This window comes from Populus trichocarpa, chromosome 2 (assembly GCF_000002775.5).
Source record: "Populus trichocarpa isolate Nisqually-1 chromosome 2, P.trichocarpa_v4.1, whole genome shotgun sequence".
Taxonomy (NCBI): domain Eukaryota; kingdom Viridiplantae; phylum Streptophyta; class Magnoliopsida; order Malpighiales; family Salicaceae; genus Populus; species Populus trichocarpa.
This window is the reverse complement of record NC_037286.2, coordinates 5,505,842-5,533,450: the sequence shown is the minus strand read 5'-3', so window position 1 is coordinate 5,533,450 and position 27,609 is coordinate 5,505,842. Positions and strand designations below refer to the sequence as shown.

General features: G+C 33.4%; 3 protein-coding genes across 8 annotated transcripts; 1 reads left to right on the top strand and 2 right to left on the bottom strand.

Moving 5' to 3' along the window:
- Window positions 1-471: 471 nt before the first annotated feature.
- Window positions 472-3,179, bottom strand: LOC7466443 (agamous-like MADS-box protein MADS9). The gene is made up of 7 exons (XM_002300928.3): window positions 2,863-3,179; window positions 2,639-2,705; window positions 1,971-2,032; window positions 1,770-1,869; window positions 1,578-1,607; window positions 1,376-1,420; window positions 472-885 (listed from the first exon to the last, which is right to left on the bottom strand). The coding sequence occupies exons 1-7, from the start codon at window positions 3,048-3,050 to the stop codon at window positions 742-744; spliced, it is 636 nt and encodes a 211-aa protein (XP_002300964.1). The 5' UTR covers window positions 3,051-3,179; the 3' UTR covers window positions 472-741.
- Window positions 3,180-9,029: 5,850 nt separating this feature from the next.
- Window positions 9,030-11,977, bottom strand: LOC7467864 (PLASTID TRANSCRIPTIONALLY ACTIVE protein 6, chloroplastic). 2 transcript variants are annotated; one of them, XR_002980071.2, is made up of 7 exons: window positions 11,411-11,977; window positions 11,240-11,308; window positions 10,992-11,096; window positions 10,338-10,457; window positions 9,743-9,832; window positions 9,476-9,660; window positions 9,030-9,287 (listed from the first exon to the last, which is right to left on the bottom strand). XR_002980071.2 is itself a non-coding variant. In XM_002300927.4 (6 exons), exons 1-6 carry the CDS (start codon window positions 11,885-11,887, stop codon window positions 9,544-9,546), a joined length of 978 nt encoding a protein of 325 aa, XP_002300963.1. In that variant the 5' UTR covers window positions 11,888-11,977; the 3' UTR covers window positions 9,030-9,543. The 2 variants fall into 2 exon arrangements, 1 of the variants encoding a protein (XP_002300963.1); XM_002300927.4 differs by having other exon boundaries at window positions 9,030-9,660.
- Window positions 11,978-16,947: 4,970 nt separating this feature from the next.
- Window positions 16,948-24,204, top strand: LOC7467863 (ubinuclein-1). Of its 5 annotated transcripts, none has more exons than XM_024595581.2 (13): window positions 16,948-17,422; window positions 17,604-17,690; window positions 17,828-17,920; window positions 18,063-18,139; window positions 19,119-19,731; window positions 20,268-20,367; window positions 20,464-20,573; window positions 20,695-20,778; window positions 21,445-21,570; window positions 22,220-22,357; window positions 22,465-22,512; window positions 22,846-22,969; window positions 23,669-23,769. In XM_024595581.2, the coding sequence occupies exons 1-12, from the start codon at window positions 17,171-17,173 to the stop codon at window positions 22,927-22,929; spliced, it is 1,812 nt and encodes a 603-aa protein (XP_024451349.1). In that variant the 5' UTR covers window positions 16,948-17,170; the 3' UTR covers window positions 22,930-22,969; window positions 23,669-23,769. The 5 variants fall into 5 exon arrangements, with proteins under 5 accessions (XP_024451349.1, XP_024451348.1, XP_006386353.1 ...); XM_024595580.2 differs by lacking the exon at window positions 23,669-23,769 and adding an exon at window positions 23,527-23,574; XM_006386291.3 differs by having other exon boundaries at window positions 16,950-17,422; window positions 22,868-22,969; window positions 23,669-24,204.
- Window positions 24,205-27,609: the final 3,405 nt, after the last annotated feature.

Below are 27,609 nucleotides of genomic sequence, written 5' to 3'. Positions count from 1 at the left end.
GAACCTCTTCTTGCGTTTTTCTGGGCTCGAGGTAGTGGTGTGGGCCTATCAGATAAGAGCTGTGCCCTATGAATTAAAGGCCTACTAGGCCTTGTAACTTAATTTCTAGCATCCACAAATGACTCGAATTAAATTGATATCACCCTACGTTTCCATGAAGCCCTAAGGCACACCCGAAGAGAGGAGAAAAAAGAAAAAGATAACTTGCATCATTAAAATTAAAATCTTATCTGTTTTTATATTTTAAAAGTATTTTTAAAATAGATTTTTTATTTTATTTTCAAATTGCGAAATGATGATATAAAAAATAAATTTTAAAAATAAAACATTATTATTTTGTTGTAATTTTAAATAAAAAAACTAAAAAATAACTATTATCGTAATTTTTTTTTTTAAGAGAGGGCAAATAAAGATTTGGCCCCAGGCATAACCAGGTCACAAATTCCCCAAGAAACCAGGCTACAAATGAAGTTACGTGCCAATTTTCAAGAGTACTCGATTCATATATATGAGATGTGCACATAATTTATAAAGCAGATAGGCATGGGCTGTGAATGCACACGCAGTCACACAGCAACATTTAGTGTTTCACGGGCTAAGTGGTTCTCGCAAAGCTTAATTATACAAGTTTTAGTACGACTAGTGGCTTGAGATGACACCAAATTAATTAATACAAACACTGGACTGCTGAAAAGATTAATCAAGAAAGCAAGAGGATTAGGGGTACAACCTGAGACCCAATTACATCCTCTCTTGCAAATTTGGCTGGATCGGCTGCACGCGGAATGCGAGAGGCACCTGGGAATTATAGTCTCTCACCCTTTGTTGATGATAAGCATTTTCCATCTCCATCGCATTCTCTTCCATGGCCATCTCTTGTTGTTGCTGTATATATATATATATACATATACAAAGAGAGAATATACATTGATAAACTTTCAAGGAATGAATATTCACAGTAGGATTGAGAACCAGGCAGGGTCATCATGATCTAGCTAGCTACTTATGTCATGGGATGATTCAATTAAACCAATCAAGATATGGAGTTGATTTTCAGTTTTTGGTCAATCTCGAATATATATCGACCAGGGTATATACAGACTTGAGCCAGTAACAAAATTCACTCATATTAACAAGATGAATGAAGGGGCCAAGCCTGCCAAGAGGATATATTTTTTTTCTCTTTAACTTTTACTGTTTCAGTCACTTGATTTTATGTTAGAGCTTTCTTTTTGCTTTTTGGATAGACAATTAATGGCCTGGTTAATTAATTAGTTTGATGTGTGGTGATGGCATAGCCAATTCCCCATGCATGAAACAGTACATACAAGCTAGCACACATAAAATTCAGAGTGAAGGTGATAGCTAATTATACCAGAACGAACTGGAGGTGCTTGAACTCCTCATCCAATATCTTTTCCTGAAAATTTCCAGTAAGAAGGAATATAGTTAGACAAAAAGCAAGACTTTAACTAGTTTTTGCAGGAGAAACCGGAAGATAATAAATAGAGGCCAACAAAATCGAAGCCATAATCTTGTCACTCATAATATGAAGTGACGGTTTGAAATATACATACATTTTGCTCCAACATGCTGTGGAACTCCATCTGCCAAAATCAAGGAAACTAAAAATAAACGTTAAAGAAAAAAACAAATAAAGGGACACTGCACTAACCTGCTTATTAAGCCTCATATATATATCAATTATCAAGAACTTGGAATTAGCAAGCAAATAAGCATTTATTTTTTATTACAGAACACTGCACTACCTGCTTTTTACGGACAGCAGCAAGGCCAGTATCAAGGGCTTCCTCTATGGCCATCAACTCTTTGTGGGGCAAAGATGAGATATCCTGCCCTTTCAGATGCCTGGAAATTCACATATTTTGACATTATCAATCGAGAGAAAGAAAATTGAAATTAATGATCAAGATCAAAGAGATCAAAGGGAGGAAGGGAAATTAATCTACCTCAGCTCAATCTGCATGCTTTCATTCTCTTTCTTGATTCTGTCAATCTCGTTGCTGAGGTTCTGTTTTATATATATATATATATATAAAGAAACCCTAGGTCTTAATTTTTTCCTCACAAACACATGAATATAAAAAATAGAAATTCGCGAAAAGATAGACAGATAATGAGCGTTGGTCCTTTTAGACTGTTCATATGGTTAATAGGCTTCTGTTCCAAAGAACAAAACAGTCTTCTAGTGGTGTCTCTGTGAAGCTTGTAAAGAGAGTAGATTCGATCGCCTGTGTAGATCTATTTTTGGAAACAGTTTTCATTTCCTTGTGGTATAGCTAACACCTATTATTGATCATTCAATTTTAGCAAGGAAAAGGAACTCATTAATAAAACAATTTGTACTAGATCTGTCCATGAAATACTATTTTTGGTTTTCTTTTTAAGTAGTATAAAAACAATGTTGTAATAGATTGCATCCCTTTTGTAGATCTGTTCATAGGATTCAAAGTTGATGTCGTTGCTTGCCATAATTATAGCAAAATATATAAAACTTCATCTTATTTTCCATTGGAAGAACAAGATGCTTCAAAGGTAAATACAGCAGACAAAAGGTGTTGGATCAGATATTAGGGGGCAGAAAGAGAGAGAGAAAGAGAAGAGAGTTAAACCCTACCTCATGTTTAGCATCCCACAGCCTCTTACCAGATTGCTTGTGATACTTGTCCAACAGATCGACCACCCTTCACCGTCAAAAACAAAATTTGAGACAGACAAAAAAAGAGTAATAAAAAATATTAAGACGACCAAGAAGTTTACAGGAAAAATAAAACAAAAGAGAAAAAACGAGAACTATAAAATTCTAGACAAAAGAGCAGGAAATAAACTGGAACTACATACGTAGTGGAAGGGCTGCAGTACTCATGCATCCTTCCAGAACTAGCAAAGATGACAAGAGAAACTTGAGCATCGCATAAAACTGTGATCTCCTTAGCTTTTTTTATGATCCCACTTCTCCTCTTAGAGTAGGTCACTTGCCTGTTGCTTGAGTTTTCAATCCTCTTGATCTCAATCTTACCTCTCCCCATCTCTCACTACACACTCAGAGAACTCTTTTCTATTCCTTTTTTCTACTTTTCTTGATTTCAAAGTGAAGGTGTGAGGAGATAATGTATTAAAGGAGTTAAAGAGATATCAGAGAAACAGGGCAAAGCAATAGAGGAGCTTACTATTACGGGTTAGAGGATATAAAACTTTCGTGTCGAACAGAACGAGAAGGGTTTGTTTGTGGGTTGTTGACAAAGCCAAGCCAAGCCAAGCCAAGCCGACCGCTTTTACCTGGTGTTTGATTTGGCTTTGTTAGTTTGTTTCACCTCGTTAACCATTGGTTCTTTTTCTCCCTCCTGCGAAGCTGACTGATACTAATTGTTGCTTAGGGTTTTGATTTAGAAATCTAGACAAGACTTTAACATAGACTAGGGTGTGATCGATACGTAAAATGCAGTTGCGGATCTCGAACTGGATAGAGGTGTCCTAACTTAGGGTCTTGCTGTTAAAAAAAAAAGATGAGGGTCTTGAGGTATGTGATGGTCTTGTCTAGGGTTTGAGTGACGAGAATATATATGTAGTGAAATAATCAAACCTTTAACCATCAAATCGAAAAATCAATAGGGTCTCTTCTGGATATTTCATGCCGAAAGATAAGGAATATGGCTTTCATGTCAAAAGGGTTTCGAAAGCTTTCTTACGTGCCCTGTTGATAAATGAAAGGGCATGGATTTCAGGCTCCAAATTGTCATGGTCATGTGCATGCCTAGCTAGCTGCTGTGAACTTAAACAGTAGGGGCAAAAGGTTACCGGAAGCTTTCTTACGTGCCCTATTGATAGATGAAAGGGCATGGATTTCAGGCTCCAAATCGTCATGGTCATGTCCTAGCTAGCTGCTGTGAACCTAAACAGTAGTCAGTAAAACCATTGGGACTCTTGACTGATCAATTAAGAGCTGATGTGATGGGGAAAGTTGCACATTTTTGTACGCGGTATAATCGAACATACTGCGTGTATCTTTGCGTCTGATCTTTACTCGGGAGCGATACGAAGGTCCCCTCTGAAAAATTTAAAAAAAGATTATTGTTCTCTTTTTTTTTTTAATTTTCTTTTCCGATTTCACTTTGAATAGTTATGATCAGATAAACGTTGTTTAAAACGTTGCTTTTAATTTCTGGCTGCAATTAATGTTAACTTCTCTATGCATTGGTTTTCATAACCTATATTATACATTATATTTTATAAAATTATATTTTATTTAAAGATATATTAATTTTTTTTATATCTGTATATTAAAATTATCATAAAAATATTAAAACAAAATTAATTTAATATTTTTTAAAATTTAAAAACTTTCCAACACAATTTTAAACACAGAAAGAAATTAAAGATTCCTGATGATGATGTGGGTGTGATCATCTGTACTTCAACATTTCTTCGATTTGGACTATTAATCTGTCTTTTTTTTTCTTTGGTTAAATAACACGTCTGGGACTATGGTTGGAACGAAGCTGGTGGGGGGAGCTTTCTTGCTGACTTGTTTAGATGGCTACAGATTCTGTCCAAGGCTTTGCGCTTCCTTTCTTACTTAGATTTCTTTGGATCTGGTCAAGTGTTCTTGACGCCTCTACTTAAAACTGGGCTAGTCTGATTATATATGTCTAGAATGCTAAATAATACATAAATAATATATTTATTTTATTTTATTTATTAAGAACAGAATAATATCTTTAGTTTAACTTATATATAATCTCTTTATATTTAAATTAAAATAAACATTTTAGAATAAATAAATTAATGAAAACTCTAGTTTTTTTTCCTCTTATGTTTATATTTTTTCTGTGTTGATTTGTATTACTTTAACATATTACTTAAATTACGCACCTCAATGAAAATGAGAATTCTGTGGGTTTAGGGCCACTTGCATGCATAATTCCCCGGCCGATCTATGTACCTAGCTAGAATCTTGAGTCTGCATCATCCCCGGCCGATTTCTCGTGGATCTTTCTCAAGTTTTAATTATGCCTCTTGTTTCATAAGCAAATCACAATATAAATAACCAGGGAGAGGCCATGGAACTGAATCGTATGGGGCTTTCTCGAGCTATGTGCCTCTGGCTCTGATGAACAAAGATATCCGCAACATATATAAACGTGAGGCCATGGACATGGAGGTTAATTAAGCACAACATTCATGCATACCCTTGGGGGATTTAGAGGTAGCGTGTATTTACCGATACATACCACAGAAGGGGTTGAATCTCTTCCTTTTCTGAGTTATTTTACCGCATCAACGTGGAGAAAGCAATTGATATTGATGTTTTATCAGTATTTTTCGATATCTATTAAGAAGCACTTTATCGTTATTTTTATGGCGGAGGAAACAAAAACAGTTAATATAGCATGAAGACATGAAAGTAATTATGCCTGATCATAATAGTATATAAGATAAAATAATTGTTTTTATATTTTATTTAGTTAATAATAAACAATATAAAAATATATTTAATCATCGATTTAAAAAAAAAACTAAAAAATCAGTAGGTTAACAACCAATGAATTGATCAAGACCGGATAGCAAAATGATCATTTTACAAAGTTCAATTAGTATTGCTAAATAGGACGGGGTATATTGGTGTTTTAAATTTTTTCACAGTAAAATAATCTAATTTCCCTTGAAAAAAAAAATTCATGCAAGAGTTATTTAGTCTTTTTTTAAAAAAAAAAGGTAAAACGAATAAATTATCTCTAAAAGCAAATTTTGCTAAACTAGATTCCATGAGGTTTTTTTATCATGTTTTTTTTTTTATAATCAAGTTCTTTGAGAAGCAATTTGATATTTTTACTAAATATAAATATTATTAAAAAAGTGTGTGCATCAGTGCGTGGGTAGCAAGCGGCCACTTCAAGTAGCGTGTGCAGCATCGCCTAACGGCCAAACATTGGTTTTCAGGACGGCATTGGAATCTCTTTGGCTGCCCCTTCATGCCTATGTGGTGCGTGTGTGGAACAGATGAGAGGTTTAGAGCCGGTGACCTTCTCCTCTTCTTCGGTTTTTTATCTTTTCTCTTCTCGATTCTCATGCCGAGCCTTCTATTTTTTTAGAGCATCCCTTCAGATTTAGTTTTTGTTTTTTTAATTACTGTTTATTTTTTAAAAATGGAATTGTTTTCAAATTTCAGCATTCATTTGATTGCTTTTTTTTGTTTTTATTATTTTTCTTATTTTTTTTGTTTTTAATTTTGTCCCTTATTATATTATTTTATTTATTTTCTATATAAAATATGGTTCTTATTTTTTTATTGTTATTTTTTGTTTTCTTATCTATTTTTCTTGATTTATTTTATTTTTTAATTTCGCTCATCATTGTTTTATCTCATTTAATTTTTATGTCAGATTTGATTATAATTCTTCTTATTACTATTTGTTTTGTTTTTAATTTTTTTTTCTATAATTGGGAGTTTTGCTCTGTGATTTTCGTGGGTTTGCCTTTTATAGGGTTACCCAGTCTCGTGACTTGAGTCACAAGTTTTGAATGTTAACTTGATTTGACTTTGATCGTTTTTAGGTTTATTTTTATTTTATTTTTTAGTTTCATCCTTCGACATCAGATTATTGGGCCTTTAATTTTTTGATTTTTTTCATTTTCTTTTCTATGAGGTTATCTCGATCTCATATCTGAGTAACGAGTTAGTCAAATTAACTCTAGTTGACTCAAGGTTTTTTTTTAATGTTTTTTTTTTAGTTTTGTCTTTCATTGTTTAGTTTTCTTAAGACCCGACCTCCATTGATCTATTTTTTTTATGAGGTTATCTCGACCTTGAATGTAGGACGTCAATTTAATTAGCATGCTGACTGAAGTCAAGTTTTTTTTGTTTTTTTTAAATTGATTTTTTTTCAATTTGTCATTCAGCGTTTTTTCGCTGGTGATTGAGTTTTTTTTTTCTTTCTCTTCATGGTGTTTTCTTATTCTTATTTAATTTTTGCTTTGTTATTAAATAAGATCGATGAGACCTTTTAAAAATAAAGAATATTGTCTTTTATTTTTAATATTAACAAACATTCATTTTTTTATTAGTTATTGTTGTTTTTTTTTTGTTAACTTTTTTTATAATAATTATTCATGACCAAGAAGAATATAACATAATAATTATGATTTACCTAACCACTAGATAATTTTATAAATCTAACATATATATATATATTAAAAATGAAAATATTTAGGTTAACAACACAACCACAAATTGTAGGTATAAAAATGAAGAAGATATTTATTGCTTGTCTTAAATTCTCAAGCATAAGCAGTTGACTGTGTTGACACATAAGGTGTAAATCCATCAGTCAAAACTTGCAAATTAAACAGAGATAATCGGTTTGTGTAAGCAATACAGTTACTACAAGGGGCAATCTGTCCTAAGTACATCTCGAATGCAAAGGGAAGTTCTCAAGGACAACCGAGTGGCTCTATTAAAAAGATTAAAGTGTAGCAGGTCTTGAATTTTTCGAGTGTGGAGGTTTATTTTATTATTAATTTTTAAATTTAGTTAATATAACTACATTAAAAAAAATTAAATGTAAAATTGGTTTGGTATATATTAATCAGCAGCTACACCGTAGTCATGTATAAGAGTGCGATCATAATTATTTTTTAAAGTATTTTTTATTTAAAAATATATTAAAATGATATTTTTTTATTTTTTAAAAATTATTTTTGATATCAGCGCATTAAAATGATTTGAAAATATTAAAAAAAATATTAATTTAAAATAAAAAAATAAAATAAAAATAAAAAATTTTAAAAATATTTTTTTAAAAAAAAATAAAATAAACAAGTCGATATCGAAGCCCGGAGTGTAGCAGAAAATTTATAGAACAGCTTTCTCAGTGGACGCTCAAATTCATGGCCACCGGTGATGCCATTTTGGATGGCGTAGGTTTTGACACGGAGGGTGGAGACTGGAGAGCCTCGCTATGTAGCTTAGGATTGTCTGGGCTCAACCGAGGAGGCAGGGAAGTCTAGTTAGGAACTTAGGATCTCTTTGGTACTGTAGTAAGATGTTGTTGTTTCGACCATAATTTTATAAGTATTTGTGTAATCAACGCATTTACTTTATTTTTTTTAATTATAAAAAAATATAATTTATAGTTTTTAAAAATTTTACATGGATGTCACTAAAACAACTTTTAAAAACTTTTATTATAAAAATATTTAATTTATAATATTCCCTTTGGCTGGCTTGACGATGCACTTGCCATAGGACTTTCTGACTCCGTGTACATCCAATTTTATTCCAATTATTCATGCGAGAATAATGCTAATAATTTTTTTTATGAATATTTAAAAATATATTAAAATAATATTTTTTTATTTTTTAAAAATTATTTTTAATATTAATACATTAAAATAATATAAAAAATAAACAAAAATTTAAATAAACAAAATAATTTTTTTATAAACATTGTTTAGAACTAAATACCAAATAACTAGAAAAAAAAAAACTACGAATTCATCAAATCAATGAACATCATCTGTTCCAGCCTAGAAGTGTAGGCTAAACCAGCAGGAAAGCACAATCTATTAAGAGTAACAATTATTAATTTTTAAAATATTACTAGCTCGGAAATATATCAAAATAATTTTTTATTTTATTTTTAAAAAATTATTTTTACTACCTATATATCTCTTCAAATCTTGAAACAGAAATCATTTTTTGTAGTGGAAAAATTAATTTCCTCTTATTTTTGGAATGGAAGCTATGATCAATTTTCTTTTCTCCATTCCAGCTATAGTTACAAGTAACACTTGCGTGGTATTGAAATTAACCTCTATCGTCCCTGTAGCATCAGAACCAGACTTGGACATCTCAGTCCGGGCTCCGAGATTGAAGGGGGTAGATCAATGACGGATTACCTTTGCATAATGGATACTCCAATCACTGAACCAAAGAAAAGATTACAACAACCTCGTTTATACCCAGTAATAATGATCTAACAGAAAGGCGGAGAGCTTGACCAAGAACAAAAAGCAAATGAATTCAGTTGATTATCCAAGATCATGCCTTGAGAATAAGGTCCATATCAAAAATTGAGCAATTTTGAACAGAAATCTAGAATCAGTCTTGCAAAGCATGTTGGAATATATAGCTGGTACATGGGGAAGTTGGGCATTCGTGATGATAGTCCTAACAATCTGTTGTAAGGCATCATCAACCCCACCAGACGGCTGTTCTTCATAGTTACGGATTTGACCAATTCCAGCTCTAGTAAAACGATCACTGGCTGAGAACAACAGACACAGAATAATTACAAGACTAGGCAGATCACCAACACTTGCAAATTAAAGTGCAAAGGAGGGACAGTGCCATTCTCATGTCCCACGAGTTTCTTAAAAATTTTGGCATCATCAGAAATTTCTTGGTAATAGAGATGAGGAGGTCCAGGATGCTAATATATGATGAAGTTCAAACCTCAGTGCATCTGCACTTGTTCTGACCACGTTTCTTTATATATGCGCTTCATCTCCAACGCTGATCAATTAGAACCAATTTGAAACATCAAAGTCCCGTAACTTTCTGAGATGCCTCTCCATATCTTGTCTAGACCTTGCCCACTCTTCCTTCTCTATAATAGTGGTGGGGTCATCCCTTTCACTCTAAAAACATCCAAGCGAAAATCAATCCAGCAGTTGAAAGCATATAAGATTATGGCGGGTGATTTGAAGCAAAGAAAGTTACCGAATGGATTATTTTGAATGAGGTCCCTTTATCGCGCACTACAAGCAAGTCGGTCTTTCTATCCCTATTTCTTCCTCCAGGAACTGTGACCTGTTCATCCACACAGCAATAAATTAAACAAATGTGGGAGTCAAAGAACTGACGAGCCATAATTCAATAGCAACTTAATCAGTTAGTACTCAGTGGATTTAGGAACGAATCCTCTTCAACCTAAGCCTCGACCCTAAGATACAAAGAATCATGTATCAGGTCGAACTATAAAGTAATGAGAAACAAAAACGTCAAGTCTGTCCACTATTTTCCCTTGTCTTTTTCTATGTTATTCAATCATCTTATGCCCGAGATGTAGCAGATAGGTAGATGCAGAGGAATGAGGAAAATTGTGGAGCATTACTAAATAAAAAAAAAATAGCAATGAAAACAAGATGATTTTCACGTAACAACACTAAAGCTCTGCTGACATCAAATTGGCAAATCCTCCAATTAATTCATCTGAATCAAAAGGTCTGATGGAAATCAGCGAAGACTAGAAAGAAATTAAGCACAAGCATGTTGTGATTAGATCAAAACCAGTTTAAAAGACTAAGTTTCTCACCAGTACTTTTGCTCTTGTTATTGACTTTGTTTTGGAATCAATAACGTAAATCTCGTCAAAGTCTAGCACAAAATCAGGATCCCCCAACCTCCGGTTCCTGTAATGCTTAAACAAGAACACCTGCAATGAAAAATGTAGCTTGTGAAGCTGTGACAGCGAGTGAAATGAATATTAAAGACCATAAATGCCATCCCTCCAGACTCTACACTCAGCTGACCTGTGAACCCAAAGCCTCTGTTTTCCCTCAACCTCAACTGCTATATTACTGTGCATCCACTTTTGCCCATAAAGGTTAAGAAAAAATATATACACTAGCAACAAATGTAGCGCTAAATTTATTTTTTCCTAATAAAAGTTGTGATACCATAAACTGCAGTTGAGCAATTCAATCACCTAAGGTGCTATTTGGCATACCATATCTTAAGGTGATGAAATGAAACAGGTCAAACATACTATTCATTGGAGCACTTCATTTTCACAATGAAACAGAATAAAACTTAGAAAGAATGAAATCTAAGTTCACATCGTAAAGCATTTCTGCACCTGGTTTACGAATTTCAGCATAGGGGCAAACAAAAAGGCAAAAACAATTGATTGCACCATCTGCTACTAAACATGACATTACTGTCACATATTACCAAATAATCACCCCACCTTCCAGATCTCCCTCTCGGATTTATAAAATGGATCTCGAGGCGCATCGATGGGTGGTTCAGTAACATTATAACCTCCATAGTCAGTCTCTGCGCATCGTATGTACTGTAATTTAAAAAAATATAAAAAAAAACCATTAAAATTCAACAAATATAAGATTAGCTAGCAAAACGTGACGTTAAGCTTTATAAAAACTACAAAGACCTTAGTAATTGTAATTGCACTAAAAATAACAAAAATTGTAATACCTTTTGAGGCATTGGAGCAAGAACCTTCGGTATAGCATAAACATCTGTATCCGGTGGAGTAACATACATCTGCAGCCCATTAAAAGAAAACCCACATGAAACAAACAACCCAGATAACCAAATCAGTAAAAATTCAAAAAGAAACACCTAAATTCATCAGGGGGGAAAAACCTCTCTAAAATCATAGACGTCATCGTCAGGGTCAGGCGGCTTCCTAATAAAGAAGTCACAATCGAACAAGCTAATTTTATGAAATTCTTCCTCGTTAATCCTATAATCGACAATTTTCTCAGAATCCCAGCCTTGTGTGTGCACAAAACTCTTACTATTCACCATAGAAATCTCCTCGTCTTCGTTACCAACTGCGATAGCTGAAGCAGACAAAGGTTCGTACTCAACGTCGTAGTCTTTCTTATTGTCCAGTTCCTCCACTTCTTCCTCGTCCATGTCATAGTCATCTGGCCCTCCATCTGCGTCTCCGTCGTCGGCTTTGGGAATGAACCTTTTTGGTGGGAGTTTGAAGGTGAAATTGTGTGAAATTGGTGTGAGTTTGAGGGAAGAGGGGAAGAGAGGGGCGGTGGTCGTTAGGATTGGGGGTTTTCTGGTGAGGAGTGCTGGAGAGAGGAGGGAAAGTGTGGCGGTGATCATGGTGATTGGGAGGTGAGAAAGTGAGAGGAAATGGAGGGGGTTTAGTGATTGGGTTTTTGAGTTGTTGTTGCGTGCGGGCAGGAATTTTAGGGAGGATTTGCAATTTAACAGGTGTCGGTTTGTGGATGGTGGTGGATTGACCGTTGGGCTGTGAGAAAGTTGGTTCTCCATCAGAAACTAGCGTTATCGTCAGTAAAGGGTGAAATCCACCGTGCATCACATATTTTAAACGCGGCCCGGGATTGATATGGAGCATAGCCCAAGTTAAGGGCTGACCTCAATTACTTTTTAAATCAAAATAATATTATATTTTATATAAAAAAATAAATATTTAAGGGATTGTCCATCGAGTTTTTGACCGGATCAATCAAGTTTTTTTTTTTAAACCCAACCTGATTCCTAGAAGTCAACCAAGTTCCAACTTTTAAAACTATATCATACATATTATTGTAGCTCTACACATGTGTAATGTGAATTATAATAATAAAAGTATAAATTTGCCTCTCATGATATAAAACTCATTGACAAAAATAGTATAATTTTTTTTTTATTTTTTAATAGTAAAAGCACAACAATACTTTTGATACCAAAAAAATTAAGTTTGATATCCAGGGATGTTTTTGCCTTTTCATCTTTAAATTCACAATGTAGTTACTAAAATACTCTTGAAGTCAAAGAAACCTTAGCTTTAATCAGTTGTTATTTTCATCATTTAAACCTTGGTTCTTTGTTATTGTTAAAGGGATTAGATGTGTATTTATTCTTTAATGTTTAATAAATATTAAAAAATTGCACACGTCAACACATGAAGGGTGGTTACAATCTTCGAGCGATGCATCTGACATCGCCAAACAACTAAACGATGGCTTACAGGATGGAATTTGAATCCTCTTGGAAGCCCCTCATTTCCTGATTTGTACGCGTCCTGAATTAACCTTTAGTTTGGTGTGAACAACCTTTTTTTTCCTCTTCTCTCTCTACTTTATGGTTTTCGCACCTAGACATCCAAAATTTCAAAGTTGCTCCTCATTTTGTTTTGTCTTTGGATTTAGTCCATATTCTTTTGGTTTATAATTTTTGTCTTTAACCCTTTTGTAGAATTTTGATTTTTTTTTCAATTTCATCCTTCGATTTTAATTTTTCATATGTTGTTTTCCGATTTAGTCCTTGTTCTTTTGATTTATGATTTTTTTTCTTAATTCTTTTGTGCAATTTTTAAAGGTTTTCAATTTCATCCATCAATCTAAATTTATGGTATATTATTTTTTTTATTCTTTCTCAAATTTCATTATTCAACGTTTGATTTGCTCAAAATTAGGTTTCATGGTTTTTCCATGTACGGTGTTTCTAATCTAATAACATAGGTCAATGATTTGAAAAGTTAATGCAGGTCAATATTCTTCTTTTTTATAACTTTTTTTTTTCATTTTATTGTTTGATATTTTTTCTGGCTTCGTGGTTTTTTTTATTTCTTTTCTATTGTGTTATCTTGTTTCATGACATAGGTCGCGGTTTATGCATGTTAATCTAGATTAGCTCGCCCTTATTACTCATATTACATGTCTATCAAGCTACTTCAAGTTGACTTAAGCTCGTTTTTTGTCCTTTGTTCTGTACTTCCAAATGTTTTTTTCCAAGTTATTATGATAGTTCTTTTTTTTTTTAATTTACTATTATTGTCTATTTTTTATAGTTTAATTAAAATAAAATCATCTTATTATATCCGATTAAGGCTATAACCCAAATCGTTGATTTGTTTTTTTTTTAGACGCACTTGTGGCACTTAGACATCATTTTTACTGAAATATTGTAGACTTATGGTGTAGCGCAGGCTTAGATACAGTAATATAACTGATAGTGTTAGTGCTTGTGCTATTATAATCGGATGTTTAAACGCGAAGTGAGAGGATAAGGCAAAAACATATGAATATTACAGGTATATTTTTACTCGTGGTAAAGTAAAAATGTTAACCACAATGGTAGATAGAGTTAGAAGTTGATAAGATGTTTAAGATGATTAATAGAAACCTATAGGGCGTAAGAAAAACATTTCATGCCCAAACATAGAAAACTATTCATTACAACAGTAAAATTATTTTTTTTCCATTTAAGGAAAACATTATAGGTTTATGAGCTAGGGGTGGTTTAGTCTTTTCACATGGCCATTGGTTATTGCATATTTAATCGTGGGCGTATGCGACTTTTTACCATTTTTAGGAAAAATAAAATGATGTTTTTAGCTTAAAGGTCAAAAAATTTAATACTGTTGGCCAAGAAAATTTAAGTCTTTTTATTTTTTAATACAATAAAAGACATCATTATCCTTAGTAAAATGATTGGTTATCACTATTTCAACCACAAAATTGTTTAAGTTTGGTGCTTAAATGTTCCATTCAGCCATGAGAGTTGAATGGTGATGGTCACTAGCTTTCAAATTGCTCGAAAAAATAAAACGAGGCTTAAGAAATTACAGGGTCTCAAGTTGATTTTTCATTTACCATTTTTTTACAACTTTAAAGGCATTTACAAGTTTATTGAGTTGTGTATGTTGTTTTTCATGTGTTTTCATGTCCAAAATTGGTTGAAAAATAGGTTGTTTGGTCCAACAAACTAAAAGAGAGTTTATGCCCTATTTTTTCCCATTGAGGCTGCTGGAAACTGGGCAAGTGAATAGGGTGTAATATGCCTCGACAAATGACGCGTCGTTAACTTTATTTTTATTTTTTCAATAAAGAAAGGTTTGGATGACCCCTCTTAATAAAAAAGTAAAGCCAAGTGTGTGGACATGCTATTACGGGCTAGGCACTGAGCATGTCTTTTTTACGTTCGTTTCCTTTTGTTTTATTAGCACTAAAAAAAATTGTCATGCTAGTTCACTTGCTCTTCAGCTTTTACATAATTCCTGATTAATATTATAAATTCTTATTTGAGTTTTAATTATTTCTTTTCGATTATTATGTATCTAACATGAAAAGGGGAAATTACAAAAAAAAAAATCATACAGTTTGATGGCATTTTTTACTCTCTGTCTAACATGAAAAAGGGCAATTACAAAAAAAACTCATATGGTTTGATGACATTTTCGATTATTCTTTTTGTGTAAACAACAAGACACAAAAAGAATCTCAACTTTCCTCAACAAAATCAACCCATAAACATCTCCTTCACCACCACCATTCCCCCAATCATCCTATAACCCTAGCCCTAATCATCCCTAAATTCACGATAACCATCATCACCAACAATTGCACCATGACTACCTCACTTCACTAAATTGCCTTGGGTTTCTCATCAATTCAACAATGACAATTCAACAATGACCATTAATTGCAACGTCATTTATTCAAATTCGATCACCATATCTATAAATCCCCACCTGATTTTATAGTTTTATGTGATGATCGACAAACTAAGGATGAAGTGGAAGGGATCCCAATCCTAACTTTAGATTGATTAAGGACCACATAACCGGTTGATTGTGAAAATTAGCATTACCATCATCATGGTGATTTTGAATCTAATTATGATAAATCTTATTTTAGTGATTTTTGAACTATTCTAAATCAACCAATGAATTTTAAGTCAAACTCGAAGAATTATAGGAATAAACACCATTTGAATTATGGTTGTCATTAGAAGGCGAGTGACAACCAGATATAGGTTCATAATACGAGGGTTACGAGAGAATTGCGTGATTCATTGATTGAGCCTGGGAATAACGAGATTGGTAACGGTGAAAATATGATTGTTGTTAAAAAATGCAATAATCATATGAGTATATAAAGAATTTTGAAGGTGGAGATATATGATGGTAAAGGAAGTAAAAAGAGTATATACAAGTATAATATGACTTCAATGAAACAATAACTGATTTATTTGTTTTATATATATGGTGGTGGTGGTCGAGATTTTTTAGAGTTTTTAAATAGATTTGAACATGATTTTAACACATTTATGATTTTTCTAGCTTAAAACCACACATAAAATATGAACATAATATTTTGATATTTTTTAACTTGATTCAATGATCATAAAATTTATATTTTTAACACAAACAATGATTTCAGTTTAAAACTTTGTATTCACTAGGATAAATAAAAGATACGCTAATTAAAAAATTAATTTTTAATTTAAGAATTACATGTTTTGTGATTATTTAAAATCATTTATATTTTTTTAAAAAACTATTGTTTTATAACTAGATAAAACAGTTTGAAAAGTTATATGCAACATGAGATTATATATCGTAATATGTATTTTTATCCTAGTTTATTGACTCAATCTCTGGTATAGATTAACAAATTTATCATCATTTATTAATATAAACAATTATCAATTTATTTTATTGAATACATATATTAGTCTTGTTTTACTACAAAAATTTGTCCTCATAAAAATAAATTTTAAAATGATTATATCTTCAGATTTAATAATAATATCAAATTTTTTTTTAAAACCCATATTTTTTCCATGTTCTTGGTACCACGTAGCATAACACGAACATGAAAACTAGTTTATCTTCTAACAATTCTCCACATTTTTACTTCTTACCAGGTGCAATCTTAGGGTGAAATTGGACAAAATCACATAACAATTCAAAACCCAGCCGTAAAATTGAACAATTTACATAAACTCACGAGTAAATTTTTGTTTTGGTTTTGACATAAAAGGAGTGATTGAAAATGGTGTAATTATTGTTTTTTAAAGTGATTTTTATTTGAAAATATATCAAAATAGTATATATATTTTTATTTTTTTAAAATTATTTTTTAAATTAACATATTAAAATAATTTAAAATAATATAAAAAATTATTTTTAAATAAAATTTTTTAAATTTTCAGAAATATTATTTGAAATGCAATTTCAAACGGACCGAATTTTAGTTTATCATAGACCCGCTTTCAAGACTAATAGCACTGGACTTTAATCAGTTGAAGGCCAATAGCCGACCCCATACCATAACCCGGTCGGGCAAAACTTATCAAAACGGGTTATGACCCGCCCTTTCCCTCCCTCGAATTTGCTCGGGAAAGAAAAACGCAAGAAAATTGCCAAAACAGAAAATATTTCACTCTTCAGTTGAACCCCCCAGAACCGTTTTCGCATCATCCCGCCCAACTATTCCTCCCCCCCCCCCCCCCCCTCTCTCTCTCAAAAAAAATTCTCGCCTAGGGTTTCTTTCCTCAATCATCTCCCTCTTCCATGTCTCTCGAGTCTTGAATTATCCAATCCTCACTCAATTCCCATACCCTAGAATTCTGACCAGACCTTGCACTGTCTCGATGGATGAAGGGAGCAGTCGTGGCGGTGGTGAAGGTGGGGGAGAATCGTCCTCGTCAAGGGTAACGCCGTCTTATGTAAAATTAGGAGACAGGCAAATATTCACCGTGGAGCTCCGACCCGGAGAGACGACATTTGTGTCGTGGAAAAAGCTTATGAAAGACGCCAATAAGGTCAATAATAGATCCGCACCCGCCGCACCAGACCCTCCTCCCGTTAACGCCCACCCTAACCTCGAGTCTCGAATTGCCCCAGTAAGCCCCTCCCATCTCCACTACTTAATCGCATAAAATTATACATGCACATGTCACTGCATATGTGTGTTTATTCGTCTTAATTACTAGTTAAAGTTGTAATGTATTTGGATATATTATAGTTAACCGGTGACTGGTAGCTGGGATTAGTTATTTACTGATGTTGCTAATTTTTGTCTAGCCACAAGTGACCGAGAATGAAGTGAAGGATGACCCCCCTCCGAATCGTTTCAGTGCTGTAATCGAGAAGATTGAGCGTCTTTACACAGTATGCTATACTTTGGTCCATACATGTTATTGCCCTTTGCTTGTAGTTCAAGGTGCAAAGTCCTAATTGATGTGCACGAGAATATAGGCAGATGTAATTGGCATTTCATTTGTTAACATGACTTGAATCCTTTACAGGGTAAGGATAGTAGCGACGAGGAGGATCTAATGGATGCTCCTGATGATGATCAGTATGATACAGAAGATTCTTTTATTGACGATGCTGAGCTGGTTGGTATCTTTAACTGTAGTTCACGTTCACCAACCCTTTTTCGATTTCCGTGAGGCTGTGACTTCTAGTACTATCATTGTGCAAAGGGCTTTTTTAAGTATGAAGAGGTTTACATCGTTCGTTAAAATATTCCTTCTGCAGGATGAATACTTTGAAGTTGATAATTCAGCAATAAAACATGATGGCTTCTTTGTTAACAGGGGGGAGCTGGAACGCATGTGAGTTACCTACTAACCTTTTCATAACTTGTACTACAATAACCACAAATTGCTTTATTGAACAGCAGCTCTGTCTGCTTATTTTCTGTTGGCTAGTCTTTGCTTTCCCACAAAACCACCAAAAAGGGTTGAGAAAAATCTTATTGCAACTGGATCCTTTTCAACTGAATTATTGCAGTAGATAGCATTAAGTCGAACAATGGGACCGGAGACTCCTTGCAACACTTGTAGAATATAGACAGTATAGTTGCATTTTTTAGAAGGAACTCCCTTTCTCGTCTTTCAATTACTCGGTGTTGACCTGACTGGTTAGTAGGTATTATATAGCACTGAAGGATATAGAGGTGGACTGGTCTGGAGCATAATTGAATTGGAGTTTGATCTGGAAAAATCCTTTTTATGCTTGTAACTTGTGTGATGAAGAATTCTCGCACCATCTTACAGGCAAGATTGCTGACTCCATGAAGAGAATATGAAGATTCTTCAGCTTCAATATGTCAGGAATGTTTTAGATGTTCTTAGCACAAAGTCTGGTCTACTGTCAAACTGACTTTAGATTGTGCTTCATTCAAGATGCTCCATATCCGAAGGTGTATTGTAGTGATTACAGTGGAATTGTACAGTTTAAATAAGCACTGCTGGTGCATAAAACTTCCACATTCAAAAGATTTTCAGCCTTTCAAGATGTTCAGATGTTGAGCGACCTTGATGATAGAAGTAAGAATTATACAGTTAATCCTGTCACTGACAGCTGTCAACTTCAAAATGATCATTAACCATGTGTTATCATATGGAACTTAAGCTAACCAATACCTTGGCAATGCCGGCTCCTTTGAAACTTCATCTTGTGGACTTGGTGTAAAATGCTTTCTCTGTAATTTATATCAAGGGAGAACTCATGTTTATGTATTTCCTTATTTATATACCAAGAATGCCTTGCTTTTCTCCTTTCTCAGTTCTTTTATTTCCTTTTTGCAAGAAATGAACCTCCTGTTGTGCCTAACGAGAAACCAAAGAAAAGGAGAAGAAAAGATTTATTGAAGGCACCTAATGATTCTGATGATGGTCATATGTCAAATAAACTTGCGAAGCTGGGAAAATCAGCTGCGGAGAAGATGGCACCGCCTCCTGGAAAGAACTCTTTGAACCTTTCTCAGAATTTGACTATGATAAGTGAGCAGTATGAGAATGTGAAGTTCCAGAATCAATCAAATTCACCTGGAATTTCTTCCAAAAAGAAACCTGCTGAAACGAAAATGAAGTTGGATCCATCTTTATCAGTGAAAGTTTTGAATGGCGATGCTTATGCATCTCTGGAAGAAACAACGGATAATGAAAAGCCAAAGACCGGGTGCCTCCTGCCAAAGAACCTCACTAGCAAACCTAAAGATGCAAGTGGATTCTCTGAATCTTCAAATCAGAAATATCATGAAAAAAGTGCTTATGTGCAACCCAAGTCACAATCAGCAAAAACTGTAGACCATTGTGATGATCTTGAACCATCAGTTAGATTAATAGAAAAGAATGGGGTCCGTGAACTTCCTGATCTCAATCTTAATATTTCTGACAGCAAGATTTACACACAAGCAGCAGTGAGTTTGCATATTTTTTTCTCTTATAATTTCTTTTGCATCGAGATATTTTTGCCAAAGAAAGTGATATTGACATTAGCATTTAGCACTATTTTAAAGACGGATATGGATTTCCATACATTACAACTCTGCAAAATCTGGAAATGAGGTTCCTGATGTTCTATCTTTGAATCCACTTCACAGCATCAGACATTTACAGACAGATGCAACTTTGAATCGTCATTGGTGCAATAAACTGCGTTGCATGAGTTTGAGGCAGAAGTGTTTAGAATAATTTTAGTTTTTATTTTTTTCTTAGAGTAGAAGATGGTGTTGGAAAACAGTCTCTATCACATGCTCTCATGCATGTGCAAATTATTTCAGAACCATTCAGATTCACTGTATGCTGACATGGTTTCTTATTCCTGGGAGATTGTAGTTAAAGGCTTTTGTCATGTACTGCATTTCTTGCTCATCACAGAAACTTCAGCATTTTGTGTGGTGGTTTGATAATGTTTCAATGTTATTGATTTGATTTTGAATGTAACACCATTCAGAGAACTTCACATGTCCACAGAAAGGATGGTTCTAGTGTCAGGCCTAAAAGTTCAATGCTAGAAAAGGCTATCAGGGAGTTAGAGAAGATGGTTGCAGAATGTAAGCTTGAAATACTTGTCACGTATCCATTCCCAATGATTACAATATGGGGAAGTTCCTTGCAGATTGAAACCTTTTTCTGTGTAAAAATTACAGCAAGACCGCCTGCTGTGGAAAATCAAGACACTGATGCCTCAGCCCAGGCAATTAAAAGAAGATTACCTACAGAAATAAAGCTGAAGCTTGCCAAAGTTGCCAGACTAGCGGTACTAGAATTCTTAACATTTTTAAACCTATTCACCTCTCTCTTTTTTTTAATTGTTTTTGATAGTTGTACATGAAGGCTGGAAAGAATATAAAATGTTTGCTTTCCAATGGTTGCAACAGGCAAGCCAGGGAAAATTGTCAAAAGAGTTACTCAATCGTCTCATGAGTATTCTTGGTCACTTAATTCAGCTTAGAACACTGAAGGTATCTTCTTGTAGAAACTGAAGAGTTCATTCTTAATTACGGCTGCATTGCTCTCCCTCTTCTCCTCCCTCCCTCTCCTGATTGCAACCACAATTCTCATCTGTGATATCTCCAACTAGTTGACGGGAGATGGTTGTGGTTGCTGCTCCTTGTGGATATAGGATTAAGTTGGCTGTTTGGTGCTTTAAATCCTCTCACTTTCTTCTTTTGTTTTGAAAATACTGAAGAACTGAATCTGGGAAATCAGTTTTAAGTCACCACTACATTTCATTTTAATACTACTGAATAACAATTTTCTGTTTTTTAGATGAAAGAAAGTTTATTTACAGATGGAATGATCAAATCACACAATCAAGAACAAGACGCCTTGATATGAAAGACCACTAAAACACAGGCTTAACTAGTTGATTGTTTTGGTTCTTGAGTCACATCACCTAATCTGTTGGCCGTTGGAAGAGTTTCTATGGCCACTCAAGCTCTCTATGTTACCATGATAGCAATATGATAGACTAAATGATAACATGGTAGTAATTGTTAGTGTGAATGAGAATGAAGTCCGTGTTATTGTTGCTGTCTTTATGCACCTTGGCCTAAAACAATGTTTCCAGATAACATGGTAGTAATTTGTTGAGCACAACATGATGCAGTTGGTTTTTTTTGCTGCAGAGAAACTTGAAAATAATGATTAACACAGGTTTGTCAGCAAAGCAGGAGAAAGCTGACAGGTTTCAACAGATAAAGAAGGAGGTCGCTGAGATGATTATGACACGCATCCCCTCTGTGGAGTCTAATGTATGTTGATACATCTCTGTATCTCTATCTCTATCTCTCATACACTCAGACTGGCATTCAGAAGTGTTACGTAGGGCATTTAGGTACAATGCTCTTTTTGCTGGAGATTATTATTACCTAGAAGTCCATGGTAGATGAAACTGGACCGAGTTGAATAAGTAGTTTTCTTAGGACCTTGGCCTCTCCCCACTCTCTCTCCCTCTCCCTCTCTCTCACCCCCTCCCTCCCTGCATATATACAACACTTCCATTTGGAATAGGCTACTTTACAAAGCCTTTATTCTGATGACACAAGTGCACTAAATACTTTTCAAATATGATTTAGGGTCATTTTTTCTATTCTTGGCATTTGGATCTATGTTTTTATTTTTTTTCATATTTCCATACCCATCTTTGTTGTTTTATGTATGAATCATCATTCTTTATTTTTTTTGGGCATGGACCATATTAAATGCTGATCAGTGGTTCTCTTATCATTTATCAATTCCATAGTAGTGCTTTGGCATCTGAAAATCTTGATTTATTCGATTATTAGTTTATATTGTCTTGACGGCGTCATATTGATGGAAGTATGAAAGTTCGTTGACTATTGCATGCGAATACTCTCATTGCTTTTTAAATACAGTATAATTGATCCAATGATTTCTCAGGCATTAGTTCAACAAGCTGGAGCGTCTGATGATTTTCAAGAAATGGTATCTGATGAAAGAGGGGGCCTGAAAAAGAAATTTAGCATGGATGCTGTGTTGGAGGATAAAATTTGTGATCTCTATGACCTTTTTGTTGAGGTATATACCTGCTCGGAATGCCATGCCTTGAATATTTTTTTTTTTTTTTTGTGGAAGTCTTTTTCTCAATCTTTCTCATGTTTTGCTCTGACCTTTGATGATTCTAGGGATTGGATGAAGATTCAGGTCCACAAGTCAGAAAGTTATATGTGGAGGTTGTGCTTTCTTTTCCTTGTACATGTTTCTTTATGCTTTCATTTGCCAAATGTATTTTTAAATGAAATGGAGCAACTACTTCCTCACTCTTTTCTAAAGTTTTACTAACAGGTTGTTGATACTAGCTTTCGTGGTTTTTTTTTTTCTTTTTAAACTAAATGGTTGGACCAGTCTGTATTCATTTTCTTCAAGTCATATGCCCCTTAAAGCTCTGATATCACCTAGTTCTTGAACTTCTTTGTCCTTCTGGCAACGTGTGTCTTGTGCTGATATTTTTGTATGTGAACACTAATTAAAATCTACTTTGTTTTTCTCTGATATGCTTTTCACAGTCTATTCCCATCTGTGATTCAGCTTGCTCAGTTTTGGCCAAGTGGTCTTATGGACAACCATGGGATCAAGCGTGCAATATGTAGGGCGAAAGAGAGACGGAGGGTTATGTACATCAGAAATAAGGTATGCAAGTCCCTCATATCTAACACCCCCCCCAATCCCTGACCCTCATCTCATATTTGAAACATGAAAGTTACCCTTTCCTAGATGCTTCTTTTTTTTATTCATAGAACTGTAACGATGTCTTGATTGATAAGACTTAATTCACAATCCTAATCATGTCAATAGACTATGCTATGGTGAGCTGTGATTTATGAAGTGATTGGCATTTCAGGGTTCCAAAAAGCCATCTAAATTGACTAAAATTTGCTATATGTAGACTCACACCGGGGTTTTTTTTGTCATTAAGTATAGTGGAGTGAAGGTTTCTGTATCAGTGGATCGTTACATCTACCGTGGTTTGTAGATTTTAGATAGTGGAATTGGTGATGCGCACTGTTTTATCATTTCAAGGACCTTTGCTTCTTATTATTGGAAGGAGTTTTTTTTCATTGTCTTTTGGTACCTCCAATTCTGTTGGCCCTTTCTCTGAAATACGCTGAAATCCCGTGCATCTTCTGCTTTTTTTCTGGGGATGCTGATGGTGAGCCCCCCGCCCCCCTTTTATTTGTTATTTTTAGGATCAAGATAAAATAAAGAGTAAAAAGATGTTTACTCCTAAACAAGAGGAGGGTGTTAGAATTGAGTCTGGTTCAGTTGCTCAGCCACAACATGTGCAAGAAAGGTTGGCCACTGATATGGTTGGTCCTGTTTTGGCCTTAGCTCGTAAGCCGGTTCCCAATTCCATAGCAGCAGCTGTTCAGTTTCCTAGTCCTTCAGCAAACGGTCTTGTATTGGACAAGCTAAAACAAGAGAAGCCAAAAGGAAGTTCAAGCAATTCCATGGATGGGGCAAAGATGGGAGTTGATGGTGCTTTGCCAAAGAAGAAGGTAAGGAGGAAGCCGGAACAAGAGTTGGATGGAACTCATCCCCGTTCAGAGAAGTTGCATCCTCAATCTAGCGGGGAAAGACACAAGTCTCTTAAGCATGCATCTGGTCTTCCCCAGAAGTTAAACCTTCAATCATCTGCCCCTCCAAGCCTCGAACCGTCGAGCTGACTTAATGATAGTTCAATTAGGATGTTTACACCAAAGAAGTGATTGTATAACATTAGTGCTTTTCTTTTTCTTCCCAGCAGGCGTCATCAATTCTGACCAGCTGATTGATACCATTTTTGTAATTAAATTGTGTTGTTTGAAGAGTCGTGGCTTGAAGTATCATCTCATCTCAAATAAGAGATGCAGATTGCTTGTGCAAAATCCCTTGCTTTGAGGCGTAAGTTTTAGTCTTTCTGTTCACGTTGCCCCTTTCCTTCGAGTTCTTTCCCTTTCTTGCTGTCTAGTTTGGTCCGTTGCTAGTAGTTGATAGTGGTTAGCGGTGATGTCTGACCTTCAGAGCAGACTCTTGTTTGGTCGGATGAATTGGGGTTCTGTTTTGCTATCGAGTTAAATCTCTGCTGGTCTGCTGCTTTTGAACTGAAACAGAGGCTTGCGAACGGTGAAAGTTAAAATAAGAAAATTTGTTAATGAACAAAAAAAAAAATACTAGCATATTCAAGTGATGAAATTGAAAAAAATCAAAATTATAGATTCAATGATGAAATTAAAAATAAATTAAAATTTGATAAAATAACTAAGAATAAAAATTAAAAATCAAAACATTAAGTGTCAAAATCTTAAATATCATCAAATATTAAACTGAAGGGTAAAATAAAAAATTCCTAAGGCAACAAATTCACAAAAGAATCAAAATAAAAAATAAAAATCAAGTGGGTAGGTATCATATTTGAACCAAAAAAAAATTAAAAAAATCAAAATTAAAATATACCATTTGATGCTTAAAATGCTCACTCAAAGGGTTGACTTATGATCCAAAGGTCTTAAGGTTGAGGCCAGCGTGATTTCAAAAGCAATTGAAACAAAACACCAAAAATATTTGATGTTTATATTTAATTCAAAAACAAAAAATCCTCATAAAAAACTATATTGAACAAAACCTGAAAAAAAAAAACTCTAGGTAGCACGTATTTTTTCAAAATGAATGGAAAATCCCACAAAAAATAAAAAAAAGTAAGAAGATATCGAAGTATGAAACTGGAAAAAATGAGCTAAGAAAAGAGGATAAAAACCAAGTAAATTCGAGTAAACCTTCTAAACCTCGGTTAATTTCTCAAAGCCACAAACCATTAAATTCCAAACCTAGGCTCAACTGAAAAGCTAAATATAAAACAAATTCAATGGTGAAGGGTGAGATAAATTAATTTAATCATAAAAAATTCTTTTTAAAATAGTAAGAAATAACAAAGAGCACAACAAAAATAAAAAATTAGGCAATACTAAACCAATTTAATGTTGAATGATGAAATAAAATAATTTAATCTACTTAAAAAAAATTCCATCTAAAAGAAGTAGATCTAGCAAAGATAAAAAGAAAATAAAATTGAGGCAAATTGTGTTACTCTAAAAAAATCAAAAAAGTCTCATTAAAAATGGAAAAAAAAATACCAGATGATGAGAAAAAAAAAACTCAGGTCAACCCTGCTTAACTTTAATAATTTGCGACTTAGGATATGATACAGGGATAACCTTACAAAAAAAAAATAGAACAAGTCATGAATCTTAAGGCTCAATAAGTCAATGTCAAATAATGAAAATAAAAATAAAAATCAATTTTTAAACAAAATAAAAAAGACTGAATTTAAATTGGGTTAATCATCGAAACTGGTGGATCGGGTCGTGATTGTAGAAGAAAAACACAAAAAAATAACGAAGCAAAATTCTCAATCATAAAAAATAAAAACATAAAATAAAAATAAAGCTATGAGGACCAAAATTGGAAAGAAAACAAAACAAAATAAATTTTAAAGGACAAAAAAGAAAAACTAATGCAAAGGATTAAAAAAAAAGCAATTAAAAGAATAATGATCAAATTGGATAAAAAAATTAAATAAAATAAATGCAGATGAATGAAATTGAAACAAGAAAAAAACTTTAAGAAGCATTAAAATTAAAATAAATAGAAATTAAAAGAATGAGAACCAACTTTAAAACAAATACAAACTATATGATACATTTGAATTTTTAAAGGCTCGGCACGAATACCAAGACACATGAGAGGGAAAATTTGAATTACTAAAAATCTTCTAAGGGCATCTTAATATTGCAAAAAACCAAGCGGCAAGGACGAAAACGCATCTTAAACAAGATTAATCATCAAAACTTGTGAACTGAGTCATAATTGTAGAAGACAAACACAAAAAAATAACAAAGTAAAATTTTCAATTATAAAAAATGAAAATATAAAAACAATGAAGACTAAATTCTGCAAAAAAAAATTTAAAAGAAATTAATGAGGAATTAAATTGAAAAAAAAATAAATGAAGAAAATGACAAACAAAGAGTAATAAAAAAAATGAGGACCGTAATTGGAAACAAAATGAAATGAAATGAAATTCTAAAGGATAAGATAAAAAAATTAATGTAGAGAATAAAAACAGTAAGGATCAAATTGGATTAAAAAAATAAATGCAGAGGGATGAAACTAAAACAAAAAAACTCCAAGAAGCATTAAAATCAAAACAAATAGAAATAAAAAAAATAAGGATCGACTTTAAAACAAATACAAACTAGAGGACACAAATGATTTTTTAAAAGGTTTGACATGAATACCAAGGCACATGAAAGAGAGAAAAGAAAAGGAGCATGAAAACCTTCCAGCATCTTCGAATAGCTGCCAACCAGACCATATACGCCACTCCAATAGTTGTGTCATCACTTGATGCGTCAGATGAAAAGACGGTCGATAGATTTTAGCTATCAGAATACACCTCACACGAGGGATGATGATGTGTGGATGCGCGCGTAGCATGCGTCAATCTTTTTATATTAATATTTTAATAATTTGAATTACTAAAAAGCACCTAATGGTAGAAGAGATGAAAACGCATTTTAAACCAAGTTAATCATCGAAATTGATGGACTGAGTCATGATTGTGGAGGACAGAAAATAACATGTAGATTCATTAATGGTATTTTCATAAATAAATTGGAAAAAAAAAAGGAAATTCAGCTTCTTCTTTCGTTTCAAATTTTTGACTAGTTTTGAAAAAGAATTAGAAGAGAAAAAAAGTTGAGAGCTTCTTCAGTAAGAGAAACCAAGATTTAAGGTAAAATAGATAAGGTAAATATTGAATACATCTAACTCAATAATTAAGGAGAGAATTGAGTAAGAGAAAGGGAGTAGAGAGAGGAAACTCGTGACATTAAAAGGAAAATAGAGGAGGAGAATAAAACTTTGACTGATTAACATTCAAAATTCATATCATTATCATGTAAGATATTTTAAACTTGATTGTACAAGTTTAAGTAAAGATCAACAAAGTTTATGTAAATTTTTTAAATTTTGGATTATGGTTCTTAAACGTTAAATTGAGAAAAAGTAAAATTGTGAAAATATGATTTTGAGATGAAATATACTATAAATAACTCTTAATATACCATAATTAAAGAAGAAAAATTAGATGTTTAGGGTGAAAATAGGCTAGCCTGGGATGAGAACTTTTGGAACTAAAGCAAATGTTTATTAGTTATGTATATTTAGTATGTACAAGTATTATAATGGATTTAATTATGTTGTTTAGTTATTGTTGAATTTTCAATGTAACT

Coding starts and splice junctions, on each gene's coding strand:
- LOC7466443 (XM_002300928.3), bottom strand. CDS start 3,050: ATGGGGAGAGGTAAGATTGAGATCAAGAGGATTGAAAACTCAAGCAAC. Junction 2,706..2,862: donor TACTGCAGCCCTTCCACTAC/GTATGTAGTTCC, acceptor TTGACGGTGAAG/GGTGGTCGATCTGTTGGACA. Junction 1,870..1,970: donor AGCATGCAGATTGAGCTGAG/GTAGATTAATTT, acceptor GTGAATTTCCAG/GCATCTGAAAGGGCAGGATA.
- LOC7467864 (XM_002300927.4), bottom strand. CDS start 11,887: ATGATCACCGCCACACTTTCCCTCCTCTCTCCAGCACTCCTCACCAGA. Junction 11,309..11,410: donor ACGTCTATGATTTTAGAGAG/GTTTTTCCCCCC, acceptor AATGGGCTGCAG/ATGTATGTTACTCCACCGGA. Junction 9,661..9,742: donor CATTCAAAATAATCCATTCG/GTAACTTTCTTT, acceptor GGATGTTTTTAG/AGTGAAAGGGATGACCCCAC.
- LOC7467863 (XM_002302186.4), top strand. CDS start 17,171: ATGGATGAAGGGAGCAGTCGTGGCGGTGGTGAAGGTGGGGGAGAATCG. Junction 22,358..22,464: donor TCTATGACCTTTTTGTTGAG/GTATATACCTGC, acceptor TGATGATTCTAG/GGATTGGATGAAGATTCAGG. Junction 22,513..22,867: donor TCAGAAAGTTATATGTGGAG/GTTGTGCTTTCT, acceptor TCTGTGATTCAG/CTTGCTCAGTTTTGGCCAAG.